Source organism: Prionailurus bengalensis, chromosome D1, assembly GCF_016509475.1.
Source record: "Prionailurus bengalensis isolate Pbe53 chromosome D1, Fcat_Pben_1.1_paternal_pri, whole genome shotgun sequence".
Taxonomy (NCBI): domain Eukaryota; kingdom Metazoa; phylum Chordata; class Mammalia; order Carnivora; family Felidae; genus Prionailurus; species Prionailurus bengalensis.
In genome coordinates this window covers 6,390,061-6,408,328 of record NC_057346.1, presented here as the reverse complement: position 1 = coordinate 6,408,328, position 18,268 = coordinate 6,390,061, and the positions used below count along the sequence as shown (strand labels likewise).

General features: G+C 43.9%; 2 protein-coding genes across 2 annotated transcripts in view; both read left to right on the top strand.

The window, feature by feature from the left end:
* Positions 1 to 5,163, top strand: part of SLC35F2 (solute carrier family 35 member F2) — a 99,395-nt gene extending 94,232 nt beyond the window's left edge. Inside the window, exon 8 of the mRNA XM_043579243.1 lies at positions 5,121 to 5,163. Within this exon, the coding sequence (XP_043435178.1) occupies positions 5,121 to 5,126 (6 nt within the window). The 3' untranslated portion in view covers positions 5,127 to 5,163. The remainder of the gene's footprint in view (positions 1 to 5,120) is intronic.
* A 2,289-nt stretch (positions 5,164 to 7,452) lies between these two features.
* On the top strand, positions 7,453 to 12,699 carry SLN (sarcolipin). The gene is made up of 2 exons (XM_043579245.1): positions 7,453 to 7,581; positions 12,078 to 12,699. The coding sequence occupies exon 2, from the start codon at positions 12,149 to 12,151 to the stop codon at positions 12,242 to 12,244; it is 96 nt and encodes a 31-aa protein (XP_043435180.1). The 5' UTR covers positions 7,453 to 7,581; positions 12,078 to 12,148; the 3' UTR covers positions 12,245 to 12,699.
* Positions 12,700 to 18,268: the final 5,569 nt, after the last annotated feature.

Genomic DNA, 18,268 nt, shown 5'->3' with positions numbered 1-18,268 from the left:
CCAGGTATTGAGTTTGATAAGTTCTTTACAGATTTTGGATACTAACCCTTTGCCCATTATGTCATTTGCAAATATCTTCTCCCATTCTCTTGGTTGCCTTTTAGTATTGTTAATTGTTTCCTTTGCTGTCAGAAGCTTTTTATCTTGATGAGGTCCCAGTGGTTCTTTTTTTTAAAGTTTATTTATTTATTTATTTTTGAGAGAGACAGAGAGAGAGAGAGAGAGAGAGACAGAGCACATGAGTGGGGGAGTGGCAGAGAGAGGAGGAGAGAGAGAATCTGAAGCAGGCTTTGCCCTGTCAGTGCAGAATCCAATGTGGGGCTTGATCTCATGAACCATGAGATCATGATCCGAGCCAATATCAAGAGTCAGATGCCCAACCGAATGAGCCACCCAGGTGCCCCCAGACATACTCTTATTCAACAAACTTCCGTGGGGTGCCCACTACATTCTTTGCACTACCTGACTAGGCACTGGGTCTATGGGGTGAGAGAGCCAATCTCTGTTCTTAAGCTGGGGAGATGGACAAGAAGGTCAATGCTAACAAAAGAGTGGAATTAGTCGTATATAGGGCAGCATGGATCCCAGCCTTAAAGATCAGGGAATGTGATGTTTGAATCCAACAGTATTGTTGATCATCAAACAAAAGTAGGCGGTGTTGAGGGAAGGGAGGAAGTATGTTCTAATCAAAGGGAATGGCACACGCACACACACACAGAGAACGTCTGAAGTGCTGACAAGTTGGGGATTGTTGCAGAGGATGGCAGCAGTGAGTGTAGAAGCTCGACCACAGTAGGATCTTGTCTCTGCAGCTGAAGATTTCGAACTTCATCTGGGAGCGACAGGAAACCGCTGACACACAAAATAGTACGCTCGCCTTCTGGAGTGCAGAAAAGGCAATATCCACTCCGACCTCGGTGGAAAGACAATTGGTAGGAAGCGCAGGATGCTGATGGCGTGTGGCCTGAGCTTGAGCCTGAGCTGTGTGGTGCCGCATCCCCAGATACGTCAGTACGCGTCTTACGTACCGATAGAGCAGGCCTGATAGGGGTCGATTTGCCCTGGGAACTTAGCCAACTCCCGAGAGAGAGAATTCACTCTAAGAGAAGGTGAGTTTGGTATCACACGTTAGTGGTGGAAGGGAAGAAGTGAGTCCGAGATAACAGGATGCCTCTTACTTCTACGTAGGCCCTGGCCGAACTTGCCCATGAACTCCTGTCTGGGAAGACCGTGGCATGAGAGCAAGGAGGTGCTCCTGTGGTATTCCTCAACAGGGCGGAACACACAGAAAGAGACACGCTTCCTCACTGCCCCTCCTCATTTTGCTCCAGAAGCCAGTCTAACTGTGCCATGGTCAAAATGTGCGGCACCCAGCCGAGGTGGCTGCAGAGGAAGGGCATCTTGGAGGCACAAGATAAGGCAAGCCACGGTGATGCCTGGGAGAGGCGTTCGTCCATATGGGAAGTGGCAGGCACGTCTTCCGTTTGAGTTCGTAGTCAGTGGGAGTGGCATGTAAATGGACTCAGTGACATGTAAGGGGAGTGCTGTAGCATCTAGCAGAAGAGGGCAGAATAGAAGAAGGAGAAAATGTTAGCTGGCTGGCTTTTCGTTAGCGCTAAAGGGGTACCCCCATGAGGACGCAGGTAAAATTGGCCTGAGGTGTGGGGACCCCCTTGTCTCTTTACAATGACAAATGAGGGCGAGAACCAGCAAAATGCGAACTGAAGAGACTAGGCCTGAACCACTTTCTCCCAGATAAGCTGCTCAAATTCCCAGAATATGAGTCCCTGGCGACTTCACATCGCTTACTGTAAAAGTGTAAGAGGTTAGGTTACTCCCCAGGCTCTAGAACAAGAGCCCAATGGCTCCCAGAGATAGTACGTCCCTCATCCAAAAGGAAACCTGGCCGGTAGCTTGCCTCCAGCTAATCTTCCACATTTCTGCAAACTAGGCGCTTCGGTTTTATCGTTGCCTTCACAGAGAGCGGAGTCGGATTTTCATGATTCTTCATGACCTTGTTCTCTCTGCTGTAACAGCCACGGCGAGAGCCAAAACGGACTCGTTCACAGAGAACAAGCAATTTTGTCTGATCCTCGTTCTTCATGTTGAAATTGCAATTGTGTTAGTGTGACTGACAGGTTCTCCAAAGAGATTCAGTGAGATCCTCCGTCAGGTTCACCAGGAAACAGAAGGTTTCAAGTAGGCGTGTCTGGCTGGTCTCCCCAAAGGGCTCAGTAACAACACATCAAAAGACTGCTGAATTCTTATTTCCCATCAGAAAAATATCAAAGCCAATCTGAAATCTGGGAGTGTTTGGAGGGCAGATGGTATTAGCCTAGTAGTAAACACATTTTTGGCTGCTTCTTTTTTTCTCCCTGGTTGCTATGTTTAATGTGCTGAGAGAAAGCTGTTTGCTTGCAGAATCTTATTATAGAGCAGAAATATACTTGTTCCAGAGAAGAGGAATTTAATTGGTTCCAAGTCAAATGATGCTAACAGGTGTCACCTCACCAACCCAGGACTTAAAATGGGTTATTATAAAAAGGACGAATACCTAGTTGTCTGGCTCTCGCTCCCGCCTGTTATGCAAGACTGCCTGCCCCTGTAATGTTCCTCCTGATTATTTCCAGCAACTTGAGGAGGTGGCTCATATGTACCCATGCACAAGTCCTGTTGGCTACCGCAGCGCCTGCAATTTTCTTGCTCTTTCGGCTTGCGCTGCTCTCCGCTATTATTTGCTACTGAGGCCTGCACCACTTAATGCAAACTGCAGGTTAAGCCTCTGTTGGTATTGCTGCTTCGGCCAGGCTCTGTGACACTGAAGGAAGGTACACTGCTGGTTCCCCGGAGGTGCCGAGGTCCGTGAGAATCTCTCTGTCCCGTTCAGCGCTACACACGGTGGAGGTTAAATTGTTAAAAGAGTTCCGGGGTTTTCACGCGTGGCCCTCTCTCTCCGCTAGGACCCGGACTCTGAGCTGTAGTGAAGCAGGATGGGAAGTATGTGGGCACAGTGGCCGCGAGGATGTGCCTCTCACCGCAGCGACATCATTGAGGTGGACCCCAGCTGCTGTGCTCCGAAATCAAAATCACATTTTAAACAGAAGCTATGCCTGCCATGGGCTGCTCCCAGTCAGTTATAAGCATGGTGGGGGGGGGGGGGATACGAAGGCTGACTCCTCCCTGGGAGACGGGGACCGTCTCTGACGCACCACTGTGACCTGAGGCTTCCTAATAGCCTGCTCAAACTATCCCGAGAACTGGATTGCAGTTCTAGTATCTGAGATGCTTCTACCCAACCTTCCCTTTTTCCCTGTCTCTTTCTCTTGCTGTTTGATGACTCTCTCAGTTTCCCCTCCTCCCTCTGTATTTTCTCTCCCAGGCATTTCCCCTAATATATTTTTCTTCTGCATGTTTAGTCCTGTCTTGGCATCTGCTTCTCATGGGACCAGCAAATCTGTGTTATGTGCAGTGGAATGACTATTCTCCCTGTTGCTGAAACACATGTATCTTCTTGACCACCTCCCTTCAGAGGAGTGTTCTATCCCAGGCGGTGTCTAGATCCTTTGGAGTAGATTTGACCTTGACCTCAACCTCCTCCACTCATGTTTGCTGGACATGCTCAGACATGTCCGAGTCTCAGTAGGAGATGCGATATGACGGAGGCTTGGTCTGAGCCCCTTGCTCTACATTCTGGAGCATCTATTATGATACTTTGTGGGTTCGATGCGTGGCTAGAGAACAAATAAATACAAGAAACTATCCCTGACTTTGAGGTGAAAATCCAGTTAGTGAGACAAAAATCACACATGTACCACAAGTGTTTAAGAATACAGATAATAGGGGCACCTGGGTGGCGCAGTTGGTTAAGCGTCCGACTTTGGCCAGGTCACGATCTCGCGGTCCGGGAGTCCGAGCCCCGCGTCGGGCTCTGGGCCGATGGCTCGGAGCCTGGAGCCTGTTTCCGATTCTGTGTCTCTCTGCCCCTCCCCCGTTCATGCTCTGTCTCTCTCTGTCCCAAAAATAAATAAAAAAACGTTGAGAAAAAAAAAATTAAAAAAAAAAAAAGAATACAGATAATAAAGAGGAGGTCTGAGTGGCTCAGCCGGTTAAGCGTCTGACTCTTGATTTCATCTCAGGTCATGATCTCACAGTTCACGGTTCAAGTCCCACATCGGGCTCTGTGCTGATAGTGCTGAACCTACTTGGGATTCTCTCTCTCCCTCCCCCTGGCTCTCCCCTGCTTGCACACACTCTCTCTCTCTCAAAATAAATAAATAAACATTTAAAAATTTTTTAAAAAGAATACAGATAATAATCATTACTTTTTCAAGGACACAGACAGAACTTCAAGAAATAGGGTTTCCTCTTTCTCTGGGCTTGTACTTAGGTATTTGGGATAATGAAAAAGAATAGCAGAGAGTGGTTTCTTTCCTTCTGAGCAGCTCCATGACGAGCTGGATGTGAAGATGTGAAGGTGAGAAAGACACCGTCATCATCATATTCATTACCATGATGTGTTAAGAGCTTATCACCTTTCATCAGGCCTTACTGATTTCTTACTGATTTTTTCCCATTGTGTCATAGACTTGACACAAAACTCATGGACTGACATGAGGTGTTCACTTTTTACTTTCCAAACTAAAAAGGTGGATGGAAATGGGGAATAAATTGAACAAGCTAGGTGAGCTGCTAACCAGGCACAAGAACTCAACATTAATTCTCAAAGAGTACTGTTTTACACCTAAGAATGTATGGTGGTGGTGAGCGGGCGGAGGGGATATAAATGCTAATTAGATCGTTGGTATCAGTGTCAAGGTGAATATTATTCAGTTGACATTTTTGGCCCTTGGCTAAAGTCTACAGTAATAGGCATAGAGATAACGTCAAAGATTTTTAAATACGTCTTCTTGTTGATGGGCAGAGCAGCACCTTGAAAGAAAGTTGATATGGCATGAATGCTGTCAAATCAAGGGGATTGCTCACAGAAAGGAAAATATCAGCAGACTTTAAGGAAGGTTGATTGAAAGGGATGCATTTGCTTTGGCACTGAGGTTTGAAATCTTGTTATTTTCAGTTTCTTAAATGAGAGACAGTAATGTTGATTTTTTTTTTTTTAACAGATCTGAAGATCTCTAGATCCTTAGGCATTTGAATACGTGCCAGGTAACTGGGTGGCTTGCATATTTTTCTGGAGAGATTAAGTCAAACTAATAACAAGCTAAATTCTCAATGTAACCCCAGTCTCTGATGACATCACAGGATAAGCCACTAATATGCAGAAGCTTCTGCAAGCTCTATCCGGGAATTTGTCAATGTACTGGGCATAGTCGTCCCTGGTATAAATTGGATAAACTTAAATGGGACAACCAAGTAAACAAATTGAACTGACTCGTTATTAAGTGGTAGGATTATCCCTCCAAGTTACATTGAAATTGACCAGTTCGACCAAAATGACAGTGTTGGTGAGCTGTTCTGGAATATGTTAACATTTCCCCATTGTATTTAATGTTTTACATATTGTAGAGCTAATTCTGTGTTGAATAATGTAAAAAAAAAAAATGCTTGTCCCCTAAGCACAAAACCAAATACATCGTATAGTATGAATTTGATTCTACATGCATCAAAAAAGATACAGGTTTTTCAAGTATCAGATTCCTTTACCAAAAATATCTTGGGAATTTGAGATTGTATCTGTGCAGCCTGAATGTGAATAAAGAGTAGTAGAGAGGATTCCCCCCCACCCTTTTGGATGGTGAGATTAGTGGCTGATATAAATTTTCTTTATGATTTAATATTTTCAATTTTTCTATAATAAATATATAACTTTTTAATTGCCCACAAAATAATTTTGAGTGGTCAAAAAAAGGTATGGGTGTGGCTTGGTGACTAAGAAAACACTCCCAGCATTTGAAACGATCTGGCAAGGGCTTGGAGGCAAAAGACAGAAATCTGACTACATTCAAGAGGTTTGCCAGATGGCAACAGATAATTGCCAATGTTCGATTGCACTGTAATTATTATATACTATCTGTCACTTCACCAAGCTATCTTTTTACAAGGCATGTGGTGACAGAATGTTGTATTAACATTATCTAGCATTGGGTTTGTGTTGAAAATGAAGAAATGGAATGGAAAGTCTTTCTTTTAGTAACGTCTCTGGAGTAGGAGGAACAGTGGGGTGAGATTTGACTCTGAACCCAACCACATGAAGAATTTTGCTTGATAAGCCTTCTGGGGATGCATTATTTCGATTGACCCTAACTGGGAATTCAGAGGGGCATTTGCTCTATTATCTATAAAGAAGGGATTTGCTGAGCAAACACGATTGCTGGGGTCCCATGCTTTCAAGTCCAGTTAAATATTTCAAGGGGCTCCATGGACCTCTAGACATCTGAACTGTTGATTGTAAACTCATCTTAACAGCCTAGTTTTCATTGGTGTTTATATTTGAGTTATACAATTCTATTTCTTTTTTTTTTTCAACGTTTATTTATTTTTGGGACAGAGAGAGACAGAGCATGAACGGGGAAGGGGCAGAGAAAGAGAGGGAGACACAGAATCGGAAACAGGCTCCAGGCTCTGAGCCATCAGCCCAGAGCCCGACGCGGGGCTCGAACTCCCGGACCGCGAGATCGTGACCTGGCTGAAGTCGGACGCTTAACCGACTGCGCCACCCAGGCGCCCCTACAATTCTATTTCTTAAGGACAGATTCCATAACTTATGGTTTCCTTATTTCAATGCACTCTCCTTTTACCCCCTAGGTCTCTCCAAAGGACTGAGTTTTGCAGTATGGGTTTACTGCAGTATTGGTTTACTGACAGAGATATATAAACCAGGGCTTCCACAGCTGTTTCAGATGAAACTGTATATTAATGTGTAAACTTCCAAAATACAGCTTAGCTGGAATCTTATGCAGAGCAGGTGACTGAAGAGATCAGTTTCACCGCCTGGGGTACGGTCAGTTTTGAAGGAGCCAGAGATGCCTGTTGAATTCTGGTGCCTGTGCGGTTTGGGATGTGCGTGTGCAAGACAGAAAAGTCTTCGCATTTCTAATAGTTAAGGATGGGGGTGGTAAAGAGAAGTCATATTTTGACACCCTCACATGCTGCGTAAGAGGAGCGACCAATTTCGGCACCCATCTGTTAATATCAGTCTATTACTCTTGGTTTATTAGGTTTCAAACACATGTTAGAGATACTCATGAAGATCCAAAAGATGAATTAAAAATCCACATCAATGGCACCTAAAGTCAACTGGAAGAGAGGACTTTAAGTCCCCAGGTGGGGGGCGGGGGGTGGGGGGGTGGGTGGGTAATACAAATCGGCAGCCAAAGGAATAGAGTCTTAGTCAACATATTTCTGTATTCCCCCTAAACACAAATAGCCTCAAACGTTTGAAGGTTGTTCCTCTGAGATGTTTCATCAGTGACATCACAGTGCTTGCCACCTCCCTCAGACTACATTAGGTCCTGCCCAGAGTCTGGGACTCCAGAGAGCCTGGGAGACGAGCGGGAGTTGGAGCCCAAGTTGGAGAAAGAGAAGAAGCCTATCCCAGCCACTTGTGTCCTTGACCCTCCTCAGGTGACAGCAGGATTTTTATACTTAGCATAGTGTGTGTGTGTGTGTGTGTGTGTGTACAAGTTGCAAATGAGAAGCACTGAGGCATGTTTACATTTCTTAATGAAACAGGCAATACCTATTAGACATAGTATTTTTTAAGATGTAGAGAGTATTATTTATCCTTGCTTTCCTTTTTTTCCCTCTCCTGGTATGTGTTTTCTCCCTTTCTAATTCTCAAAGCCTCCATTCAAAGAAAGTCAATGTCAGTTTATTCAGAGCTTTTCTGGTTTTTATTTCACCCATATGGCAATCACTTTGGATCGTATGGTGCGATCTTGACTCCTGGGAAGACTTATGAGGCCAAAATGTCTTTGTGGGTAACAGCAGAAAAATGGAAGCTTGCTAATCTCAATTTCTGCCTAACTTTGGTGTAAATGTGTGTGAAAGTCAAGTGCGCTTCTTACTATTAGCATATGTGTTGATTAAATTGGGTTCATTAGAAATTCTCGGCTTAACTCTTTGTGCTTTATTCATTTAAATACAAATATTTAAGTTCACCATCAAAGTGCAAAAAATAGTAAGAGGTAAACTGTAGGAAATAAAGAAGTATACGAGGTGGCCCATCAATTCAGAGACTACTGAGAAAAAAATGTAAAGAATCATTAAGCATAATTCGAACAGTAATTATAAAGCGACACCTATATGTTGTCACCTAGGCCAAGAAAGAGATCATTGCTGACACCCCAGAAATCCATTCCTGATCATCTCTCCCTTCTGCCCTACCATAGGTAATCACCACCTTGATTGCTGAGATCATCTTGTTCATGCTTTTCTTTATAATTTTACCATCGATCTCAACGTTCCTTTTTTTTAAAGCAGTTTTTTTTTTTAACATTTATTTATTATTGAGAGACAGAGAATCAGAGTGTGAGCAGGGGAGGGGCAGAGAGAAGGAGACAGAGCCCGAAGCAGGCTCCAGGCTCCGAGCTGTCAGCACGGAGCCTGACGTGGGGCTCGAACTCACAAACCGTGAGATCGTGACCTGAGCCGAAGTCGGGCACTTAACCTACTGAGCCAGCCAGGCACCCCTCAACATTCTTAAACGATAGGATTACATTCCTTGTTTTGGGTTTTGTATTAACGGAGTCATATTCTAAGTTTCTTTTGTAAATTCTTCTTTGGCCCAAGGGTTATATTTGTGAGATCCACATATCTTATTGAGAATTCAAAAGTGTGAAAATATCCCAATTCACCATCTTTTCTGCTGTTGATGAACACCTGAGTTTCTTCCAGCTTGGGGATATTACGAAAATGTTGCTGTGAATATTCTTGGCTGTGTATCCTGGTGCATACGTGCTTGAGTTTCTAGAGTAGAAGTGAAATGGCTGGAGAATAGAGAATTAGCACTATCAGCCTTAATAAAAAAATGTCCAACCGTTTTCCCAAAGCGTTGAAGATGTACACAAACTTGGCGTAGTCAGGGCAGTTAACTGCAGTCATAACCCTTTCTTGTATCACTCCTGTGTAGGAACCACATTCTAACAACTACCAGCAGCCTGGCAGTTCTAGTTTGGCCTCTACCTTGCTGTGTGTCATGGCACAAACAACCTAACTTCTCTCTCAGAGTCAGTTTCTCAGCTGGAATAGTGGGACACGTAAAAATCGTGGTGATGTTTGCCTGAGTGGTAAAGGTCACAGAGTTGTGAAGGTCACACCGACAGAGCTGTGGCCAGCTTTCAATAATATGTTCTGAGTATGTTGCTCTTGGGCCAGTCTCCACGAATCCTTTCTTTTCTTTTCTTTTAATTTTATTTTTTAAGTGTTCTTTTTTTAAAATTAATTAGTTAATTTTAATTAGTTAATTAAATTAACTAATTAATTTTAAAAATTTGCATCCAAGTTAGTTAGCATTTAGTGCAACAATGATTTCAGGGATAGACTCCTTAGTGCCCCTTACCCATTTAGCCCATCTCCCCTCCCACAACCTCTCCAGCGACCCTCTGTTTGTTCTCCATATATGAGTCTCTTATATTTTGTTCCCCTCCCTGGTTTTATATTATTTTTGCTTCCCTTCCCTTGTGTTCACCTGTTCTGTGTCTTAAAGTCCTCATATGAGTGAAGTCATGTGATATTTGTCTTTCTCTGACTAATTTCACTTAGCATAATACCCTCCAGTTCCATCCACGTAGTGGCAAATGACCATGAATCCCTTCTTTTAAGAGGTTAATCTAGTAAGCACATTTGGTGGGACAGTGATTTTGCCCTCACTGAATCGGGTTGATCATTATAAATAGAGTCTCTGTCTCTCTCTTTTTTGCATATCTCTGTATTTCTTCAACATGTACCCAAATTAGTATTCATACCAGGATTTAATTTTATTTAAAAATTCATAGAGGGGCACGTGGGTGGCTCAGTCAGTTAAGTGTCCGACTTCAGCTCAGGTCTTGATCTCACTGCTAGGCTCGTGAGTTTGAGCCCTGTGTTGCCTGGAGCCTGCTCCGGATTTTGTATCCCCGCCTTTCTTTCTGCCCCTCCCCCACTAGCACTCTGTCTGTGTCTCTCGCTGCCTCTCTTTCTCTCTCTCTCAAAAAAAAGAAGAAAAAAACCCGAAAAACCTTTTAAAAAATTCATAGAGAAGAGTGTGACTATGATTCTCTTTCCTTTGCCTCCTGGCTTCCTGCCTGGACTTATCACCTTCCCATTCCTGTATGGTCTTGTGTATATTCTAACGCCTTCTCTCTACTTCTGTTATCCATTCATTTTCTTCATTTTACTTTCTCCTTCAAGCAAATCTGTGTAAAGAGTTTCATTGACAATTTACTGTATTCTTCATGTGGAGGGCCAAAAGATGGATAAGAATTAAAAGGAAAATGGTACAAAAACCACTGTTTATCAGCCATTTTTTTAAAGCAAGATTGAACAATCCACTGGCTGTCACCAGCTGATTTGAACTTGTATGTTAATTATACTAACTATTACATACTATGAAGAATGATTATTTAGTTCGTTTGTATAGTTAATAATTTGGTCCATTAATAATACAATAAACACAGTAATTAGAAATCGTAATTCACTCTGGTTAGATAGTTAAGAGTGCCATTCAGGGTCAAAACTTACTAACAACCCTTCCTACTCCCCGAGCTCCCACCCTTAACAAAATAAACAAAACACTCCTTCCCCCTAAACGTTTTCCCTTTGGAGTATCAAAAATTTTAGTATCTAGATATCTAGAATTTTATCTTTAGTCTTTAATTTCATTTGGTTTGCACAAAGTGCCAATTATGCCCCCTCGCGAAGGTAATAATCTGATTGACTACATTGCGTGAGTTCTCAAAGTTTGATTTCCCGCATGTACTATCTTACAAGCTATAAAGATACCATCCCTGCTCTTTGAAGTGTTTACAATATAGGCACATCCTGCACTTGACTAAAAATAGCTGGCACAAGCCCTTTTTGAAATAGAAGTACCCATGAGGTTAACACTTGCTCTTTTGACTGAGTGCCTGCTATGCGAGGGACTTCTGGTTGACCCCAGTGGGCTCTATGCCCAATGCAGGGCTTGCAAGAGGCCACGCAGCTGCTGCAAATGCTTCATATGCTTTCACAGGGTTAGGCGAAGACCTGTGGTGGCCTGAAACTCGAGAGATTATGGCATCCTACTTCTGTATGCAATTCAGTGCAAGAACAGATACTAAAGCATACCACTTTGGGGGTTTTATTTTGTTTCGGTGATCTGGCTTGTTGGTATTCTAAGAAAAGCAAGCGCGCGCACGCGCGCACACACACACACACACACACATTGAAGAGAGAAAATAGAATATTTTGTGTTTTATCCAAAGCATCTGTACATTCATCACAGGAAAAAACAATAAGGACTTTGTTGGATATTTTGACATTAGGTAGCAAAACCAGGTTCTCTTTATTAGTCAGGGTTCTTCAGAGAAATAGAAGCAATAGGGTGTGTGTGTGTGTATGTATGTGTGTGTAGGACCTACGTCTAGATGTTCATATTGAGATGCATATAGATAGATATATAGATAAAATTGGCTTATGTGATTATGGAGGCCAACAAGTCCAAAGTCTACAGGGGAGGTCAGCCGGCTGGAGAGCCAGGAGGAAATGTGGCTCTAGTCCAAAGATAGTCTGGAGGCTAGAAACTTAAGATGAAGGTATTGGCAGTGTTGATCTCTTCTGAGGCCTCTCTCCTTGGCTGGTAGGCAGCTGCCTTCCCTGCCTTCACATGGTCTTCATTTGTACATGTCTGCGTCCACATGTCCTCTTCTCAGAAGAACACCAGTCATAATGGGTTAAGGCCCATCTTGATGGGCTCCTTTAAACTGAAGTACCTTTTGAAGGACCCTATCTCCAAATACAGTCCCACACTGAGGTACTGGGTGTCAGGATTCCAACACAGGAATTTTGTTGGGGACACAGTTCGGCCCCTGACACTCTCCTCTTCCACAGTGAGGAAAGCATGCTCATTAATCTTCCATGTTCTCTGTGTAACTTTCTATTAGGTGAGGACAAGCAGGACGTCTGTGGTGCGCCCTCAGGAGTCTGCCTTCAGTTCTCACCGAGCCAACTCACAATGGGGATATCCACTCGAGAGCTGTTCCTCAACTTCACTATTGTCCTGATTACCGTTATTCTCATGTGGCTCCTTGTGAGGTCCTATCAGTACTGAGAAGCCATGTCACGCTCCTGGGATTGACTGCATCTCTCCAGAGCTGCCTGCCATATGCCCTGAGCTCCCATTGCTGTCATGGGATGCCTCTCTTGGCACCCCAAGGCACTTCTGACCCTCCCTCACGATATCCAAGGTGCCTCCAGTGTTAGGATCAATTGTGGGTACTCTAAAGATGCTGTTCTCAAGGGCTGCTAAGTATTTGCCAGTGAGCATTAGATTTACTCCTCAACTCTTCCTTCAGATGTGTTAGACAAGCCACAAGGTTAAAACTAAATGATTCATGATGATGTAGAATTGTAACAAGCCCCTGATCTGTCTTACCCACACATCCCTTCAACCCACACTGTCTGCAACCAAACTCTAAATCAACTCACCAGAAGAAAGAAATGTTAGAGGAAGTCGTTGTCAACCCCTATAGCTATCATGTGAATAAAGTTAACTCAACCACAAAATGACTTTGGGAATTTATTTTAGCTTCTATTTGTGATGCTGCATTTGACCCTTGGCTGGGATCGAAGTGACACGTGTTACAGTATCTCTAGCATATGAGATAAACCCAGATGCTCGAACTGCTGAGGATTGGGAACCAAGTCAATTAGGATTTGTCACATTTCAGAGAATTCTGTTGATTCGGTGTTTCTCCAACTTTCTCTCTAAACTAGTCCCAAGGGTAGAGGGAGATTAAATTCCACTCATCGGTCTGGGGCATGGCCTGAAGTGTCCACTTAAAGCACAGAATTTCTTTGAAGTCTTGTGTTTTACCTTTAAAATTCACAAACAATATATATTGTACCCTGTAAATCCCCTTGTTTGTTTTAATATAAGGAAAGTTATTTGCCACTGAGTAAAACTAGAACATGAAGCAAGTATCTAAGAGAAGCATACTCCAGTTCGCTTATTGTCATTATGCACATAGAGCTAGTCATTCATAAACCGCAGCTGTAACAAGGGGGAAAATTGAAAATGCAAATTTACATATGTGCTTATGAAATAGACATTTTTTAAACATGTTGCTAGAAAGCCCCATCCTAGAGAGACCACATTTGTTCTTTGGCCAATTCCGAGGTGACCATGGAGAAAAGGAATGTTGACGAACCTTGTGTCTCACAGCTCCCTCATGAAGGCGCTCCTGGCCGAGAATTCAGCCCATCTCTGAGGCAACACCTGCCTGGCATTGTGGTCCTCAGCCCTGGCCGCACGTTTTATGTACTCACGGGAGATTTTTCAAAATATTTATGCAAGGTCCTCTTCAGACCAATTAAATCAAAGTCTCAGAGGATTGGGGCACCTGGGTGTCTCAGTGGTTAAGTGTCCAACTCTGGATTTCGGCTCAGGTCATGATCTCACTGTTCGCGAGTTCGAACCCCACATCGGGCTCTGAGCTGACAGTGCCGAGCCTGCTTGGGAGTCTCCCTCTCCCTCTCTCTACCCCTCCCTGGTGTGCACTCTCTCTCTGTGTCTCTCAAGAATAAATAAATAAATTTTTAAAAAATCTCAAGAGAGTGGAGCCCAAGCATCTGCCTTTTCCAAAATTCCTCTAGATGATTAGAGTATGTAGCCAGAGTTGGGAACCCCTGATCCCCACTAATACCTCTCAAACTTTGATGCGATGATGAATCACTGGGAATGACGATTCTGATTCCTTCTGATTCTGATTCAGTCTGGATTGGACCTGCGATTCTGCATTTTAAACAAACCTCTAGGTGATGCTGGTGCTATGGTCCAGGGTCTACACATGAATTAGCACGTTAAAATCACCTGGGACCTTTAGAAAACCACCTGAGCTTGAACCCTCTTCCTGGGAATTTCTAACCTAATCGGTCTGGGGGTGAACTTGAGCATTATTCTTTTTTGGGAGGATTTCAGGTGATTCTCATGTGCAACTGACTAAGAACCAGATAGAGTGAAGGGAAAAATTGTTATTTTGAGGAGTTCCCAGCAAAAGTTGAGAAATAGCAGCATATGGTCGTCAACGTCCCGTTCTTAAGGTCAGCGTCAGACTACACATCTGGATGTGCAGTTGTTAATGATTTAGCGTGCAACGCGTCTCCTCATAGACGCGTGGCTTTGGGGCTCTTGGTGGAAGGTTATTAGTCTTTCCCTTACTCTGAGAAGACCTTGGAGAATCTACTGCTGTTTGTGTATGTGTTTGAGAAGCTGTGTGCATGCTGGTGGAGAGGGGAATGGGCAAAATGAGTGACAACGATCCCTTCACCTAAGTCAGTACTGGTGCCAACATTCACAACAGGTGCCATTTCTTGAGTCTGCTGTATATGAAGCTCTGTTCTGGGCACTTTCCATACGTTGTGCCGTGTAGACAATGTGGGAGCTGAGGATCGCAGATGTACGTGGTGAAGCTAGGGTGACAAGTATCCTCTCCATCTCTGTTGGGACTACAAACAAATCATGCTTCATTATAGATCTCCCAACCATTTGATTCTAAGTTTTTACCCTCACATTCTTTAGCATCCTAAAACCTCAGGCTAATTAGATAAAGGTACCAGCTGTAATTTCTCTGCTTGTCAACCCTCTCCTGTCTTTCTCCTGCTCCTCTTTTCCTAACTTGCTGTGACTGGATGTACCGATAGGACCCATTTGCAGACCACGTTATGGATCACCTTTGCAGGGCTAGGACATCCATTAGCGAATATGTCTAATTTCCTCCCCGTTCAGTGGTCCCAATCATTTTGGCTAAATTCCAGTCTGACTTGTAAGTCTCCTTTCACGTATAACTTTCCCCTAGACCTCAGGTACCCCGAACCATCACAGTCCTACCTCAGTGTTGGCCCCACCCACTCAAATAAGATTCTAGTTCTCTGGAACCACAACATTGAATCCTACTCGTTAAAGTTCCAGCTGATGGGCTTGAGCCAACCCTAGCTTCCTTCTCTTTAGCTCATTCATTCAACAAGCACCTATGTGAACCGACGATATGTTGAACATCATACTAGACACTTGGGATAAAATGGCTAATAAGTCAGGTAAGCTCCCGTCTCAAGGAGCATATAATTTAGTTGGAGATATGAGAAAGGGGGGTTACAATGGCATAATAAATTCTTTTACAAGAGAAGCTTAGGGTGGGTGTTGTCGCAAGAGATTTCAGGCGGAGGGAATGGCACGAATAGAGTCTCAAAGGCCAGACAGCATGGCAATTCCAGGAAACTGAAGCGTAAAGTATGTCCCCAACCACTGGCAGAAGTTATACCACGTAAGGGCAGAGCTCAAGGCTCTGAATGCATCTGGCTTCCAAGTTGGACCATCTCTGGCTGTCCTCACTGTCACACCACCTCATTCACTGGAAGGGGCCTCCCGCCACCGATAATTGTCTGGCCCATGCCCGTGCTTGGACTTGGGGCCTTAGAACACCTGGCCATAGTGGTGAGGTGGGTTCTCCCCTGTTCCCGTCTCACCCTCAGAGCAGCTCTCTGATGGGTGGGGGGTCTCTTCTTGCCGTGGGACCCAGGCTGCCAATTCAAGCACCTCTTAAAGTTGAACTTTTCACATGATAGTGCCAACCACCCGTGTGAATTTTAAAAAGAATCTTGAGGTGCTGGCTTAGGCTCTTCTTCCAGTCTTCCTTACACTCGCTACTCAATTGGACATCTTTTTGTCTAACAATTTTTTTTAAGTTTATTTATTTTGAGAGGGAGAGAGAGAGAGTGCAAGCAGGGGAGGGAGAGAGAATCCCAGGCAGGCTCCGTGCTGTCAGTGCAGAGCCCGACATGGGGCTCAATCCCATGAACTGGGAGATCACAACCTGAGCCAAAATGAAGAGCCAGATGCTTATCCAATGGAGCCCCCTGGTGCCCCCTAACGATTTCCTTACGGTGAGGAAACACACATGCTTTTATCAGTTGTTGGCAATTCCAACACAGTATTTGCCAGCTCCTCTCCCTAGGAAGTTGGCTTTATAGGCAAAAGAAATTATCCATATAATTCATGTCCCAAGCCACGGTTCTAAGAAAAGAGCCCCAAGACACTCCAACCTGATCAGCTTTTCCAATCACATTTCCATCTTTGCTCCATGGACCCAGATGTGTGAAGATGGTCATAAAATGGCGGTGCTGTCATGGTTGTCTTTTAATTTTGGGCTTTCAATCATTCCAGAAGACATGTCAAGGGGACAGCCTCCATTGCAGGTTTGCTAAACCATGAGCTTTATTCTCTCACCGGACAACAAATTGGGGAAATCCTTGTGTAGAAGGCAGTCTCCTAGGAGAAGGTAAAGGTTGGATTTTCAGTTTTATTTTCACCCAACATCTGCCTCTTCCTATTTGTTTAGAATCAAAAGAGCAAGATTCGTAGAAAAAAAAAAAGCCATCTCTTTTTCCGCAGGCCTGTCCCTTGGGATAGTATCCTTCCACGTCATTAGATATTTTCAAAGTTCCAACCTTCATCCATTCATTTCTGATTGACCATCAGGCATACTGGAGACATACTTGTCAAACTGTATTGGGACGGCTTGGTCTCATGTGTCACCTCTCACTTTCATTTTAGCTCATGGTTAAGGGGATTGATCACCTTTATGATTTTTGTTTTTGCTTAGCTGTCCCTTGAACTCCCCCGGGGACACACTTCTTTCTGCCATTCCCACATGCCCACAGCCATTTGGGCGCACAATCCGTTTCATTCCTGTATGGGATCCCAGAGCCTTCTTCAGCAAGCCACGGGCGTGGGTTACCTCCTGGAGACCCCACTACCCAGAATCCTGTCCTGAATGCCTAGAGTTAGGGATGAATGCCCCCAGGAGTTAGGGACCAAATAACCTAAACTGGTTCTGTGCCTCTTTCCTCCAAATACACTACCTATCATTCTCCAGGACATGTTTTATCATTTTCTTGCTTTTAGAATGTCTTTTAAAAGGGGCACCTGGGTGGCCGCCCAGTTGGTTGAATGCCAACTTTGGCTCAGGTCACGATCTCACAGCTTGTGGGTTCAAGCCCCGCGTCGGGCTCTGTGCTGACAGCTCGGAGCCTGGAGCCTGCTTCAGATTCTGTGTCTCCCTCTCTCTGCCCCTCACCCAATCACGCTCTGTCTCTCTCTCTCAAAAATAAAATAAACATTAAAAAAAATTTTTTTTTAAGTCTTGACACAGAAGACTTTTCTTAGCTGATCTCTGTCTACCTGTAGCTTCTCTTCTGCTTACCTGTCCAACGTGCTACACTCCACCTCTCACTTCCCCACATTTCTTACTATTCATAGTTTTTCAGTATGCCATGCTGTCTTACACTGCGGTGATCTTGCACACCTATTCCCTTCGTCTGAACATTCCTCTCTTCCCTTTCCTGGCTATGTCATTTTTAAGACGGCCATTAGGTGTTAATTATCTCTTGGAGGTTATCCCAAGATAATTCCCTTTTGTGAGCCTCACGCCTAACGGGCTATTAGCACTTATTACATTGTATGGTTTGTTGTTTGTCTCTCTCAGGTTACTTTTTAGTCCCCGAGGGTCTCCCCGCCACCCAAGGGTCTCATTTCAAAGCTACATTTTAGTTCCTAGCTGGTCCACTATCATCATTAGGTAAGTATCTATTGAACACATCAAGAAATGCTTGGCTAGATATGAAAATCCAGGGACGAGACACGTACCCGTTTCAATGATTAGGTACATGATCTGTGCTTACCACAGGGGAAGAAAAGAGGGGGCCTGAAGTCTGTAGTCTAAAAGTTCTATTACGGTAATGAGCAAAGCAAACTTCTTTTAGATCTTAGGCAGTTGAAACAGCTTTTCCAAAGGCAGTTTGCTTCTTTATGAAATATTCATCATGCTCGCTTCTTTTGATCTATATCTCTACCACCACCCTGAACAGTTTGACAGTGTGTATGAATGACTCAGCAAAGCCCAATGTGTTGAGCACATATTTGAGTTCATCTACAAACAGGGTGATACTGGAGAAATTTCAATCTTTCAAGCCGCATAAAAAGTTAGGGTTAAACTTCATTTATAAACAGTATAGTTAAACAAAACTCATTGCCCACCTACAGTATGTTAGAAGCTTTTTAAATTCTCTTCTATCTTGC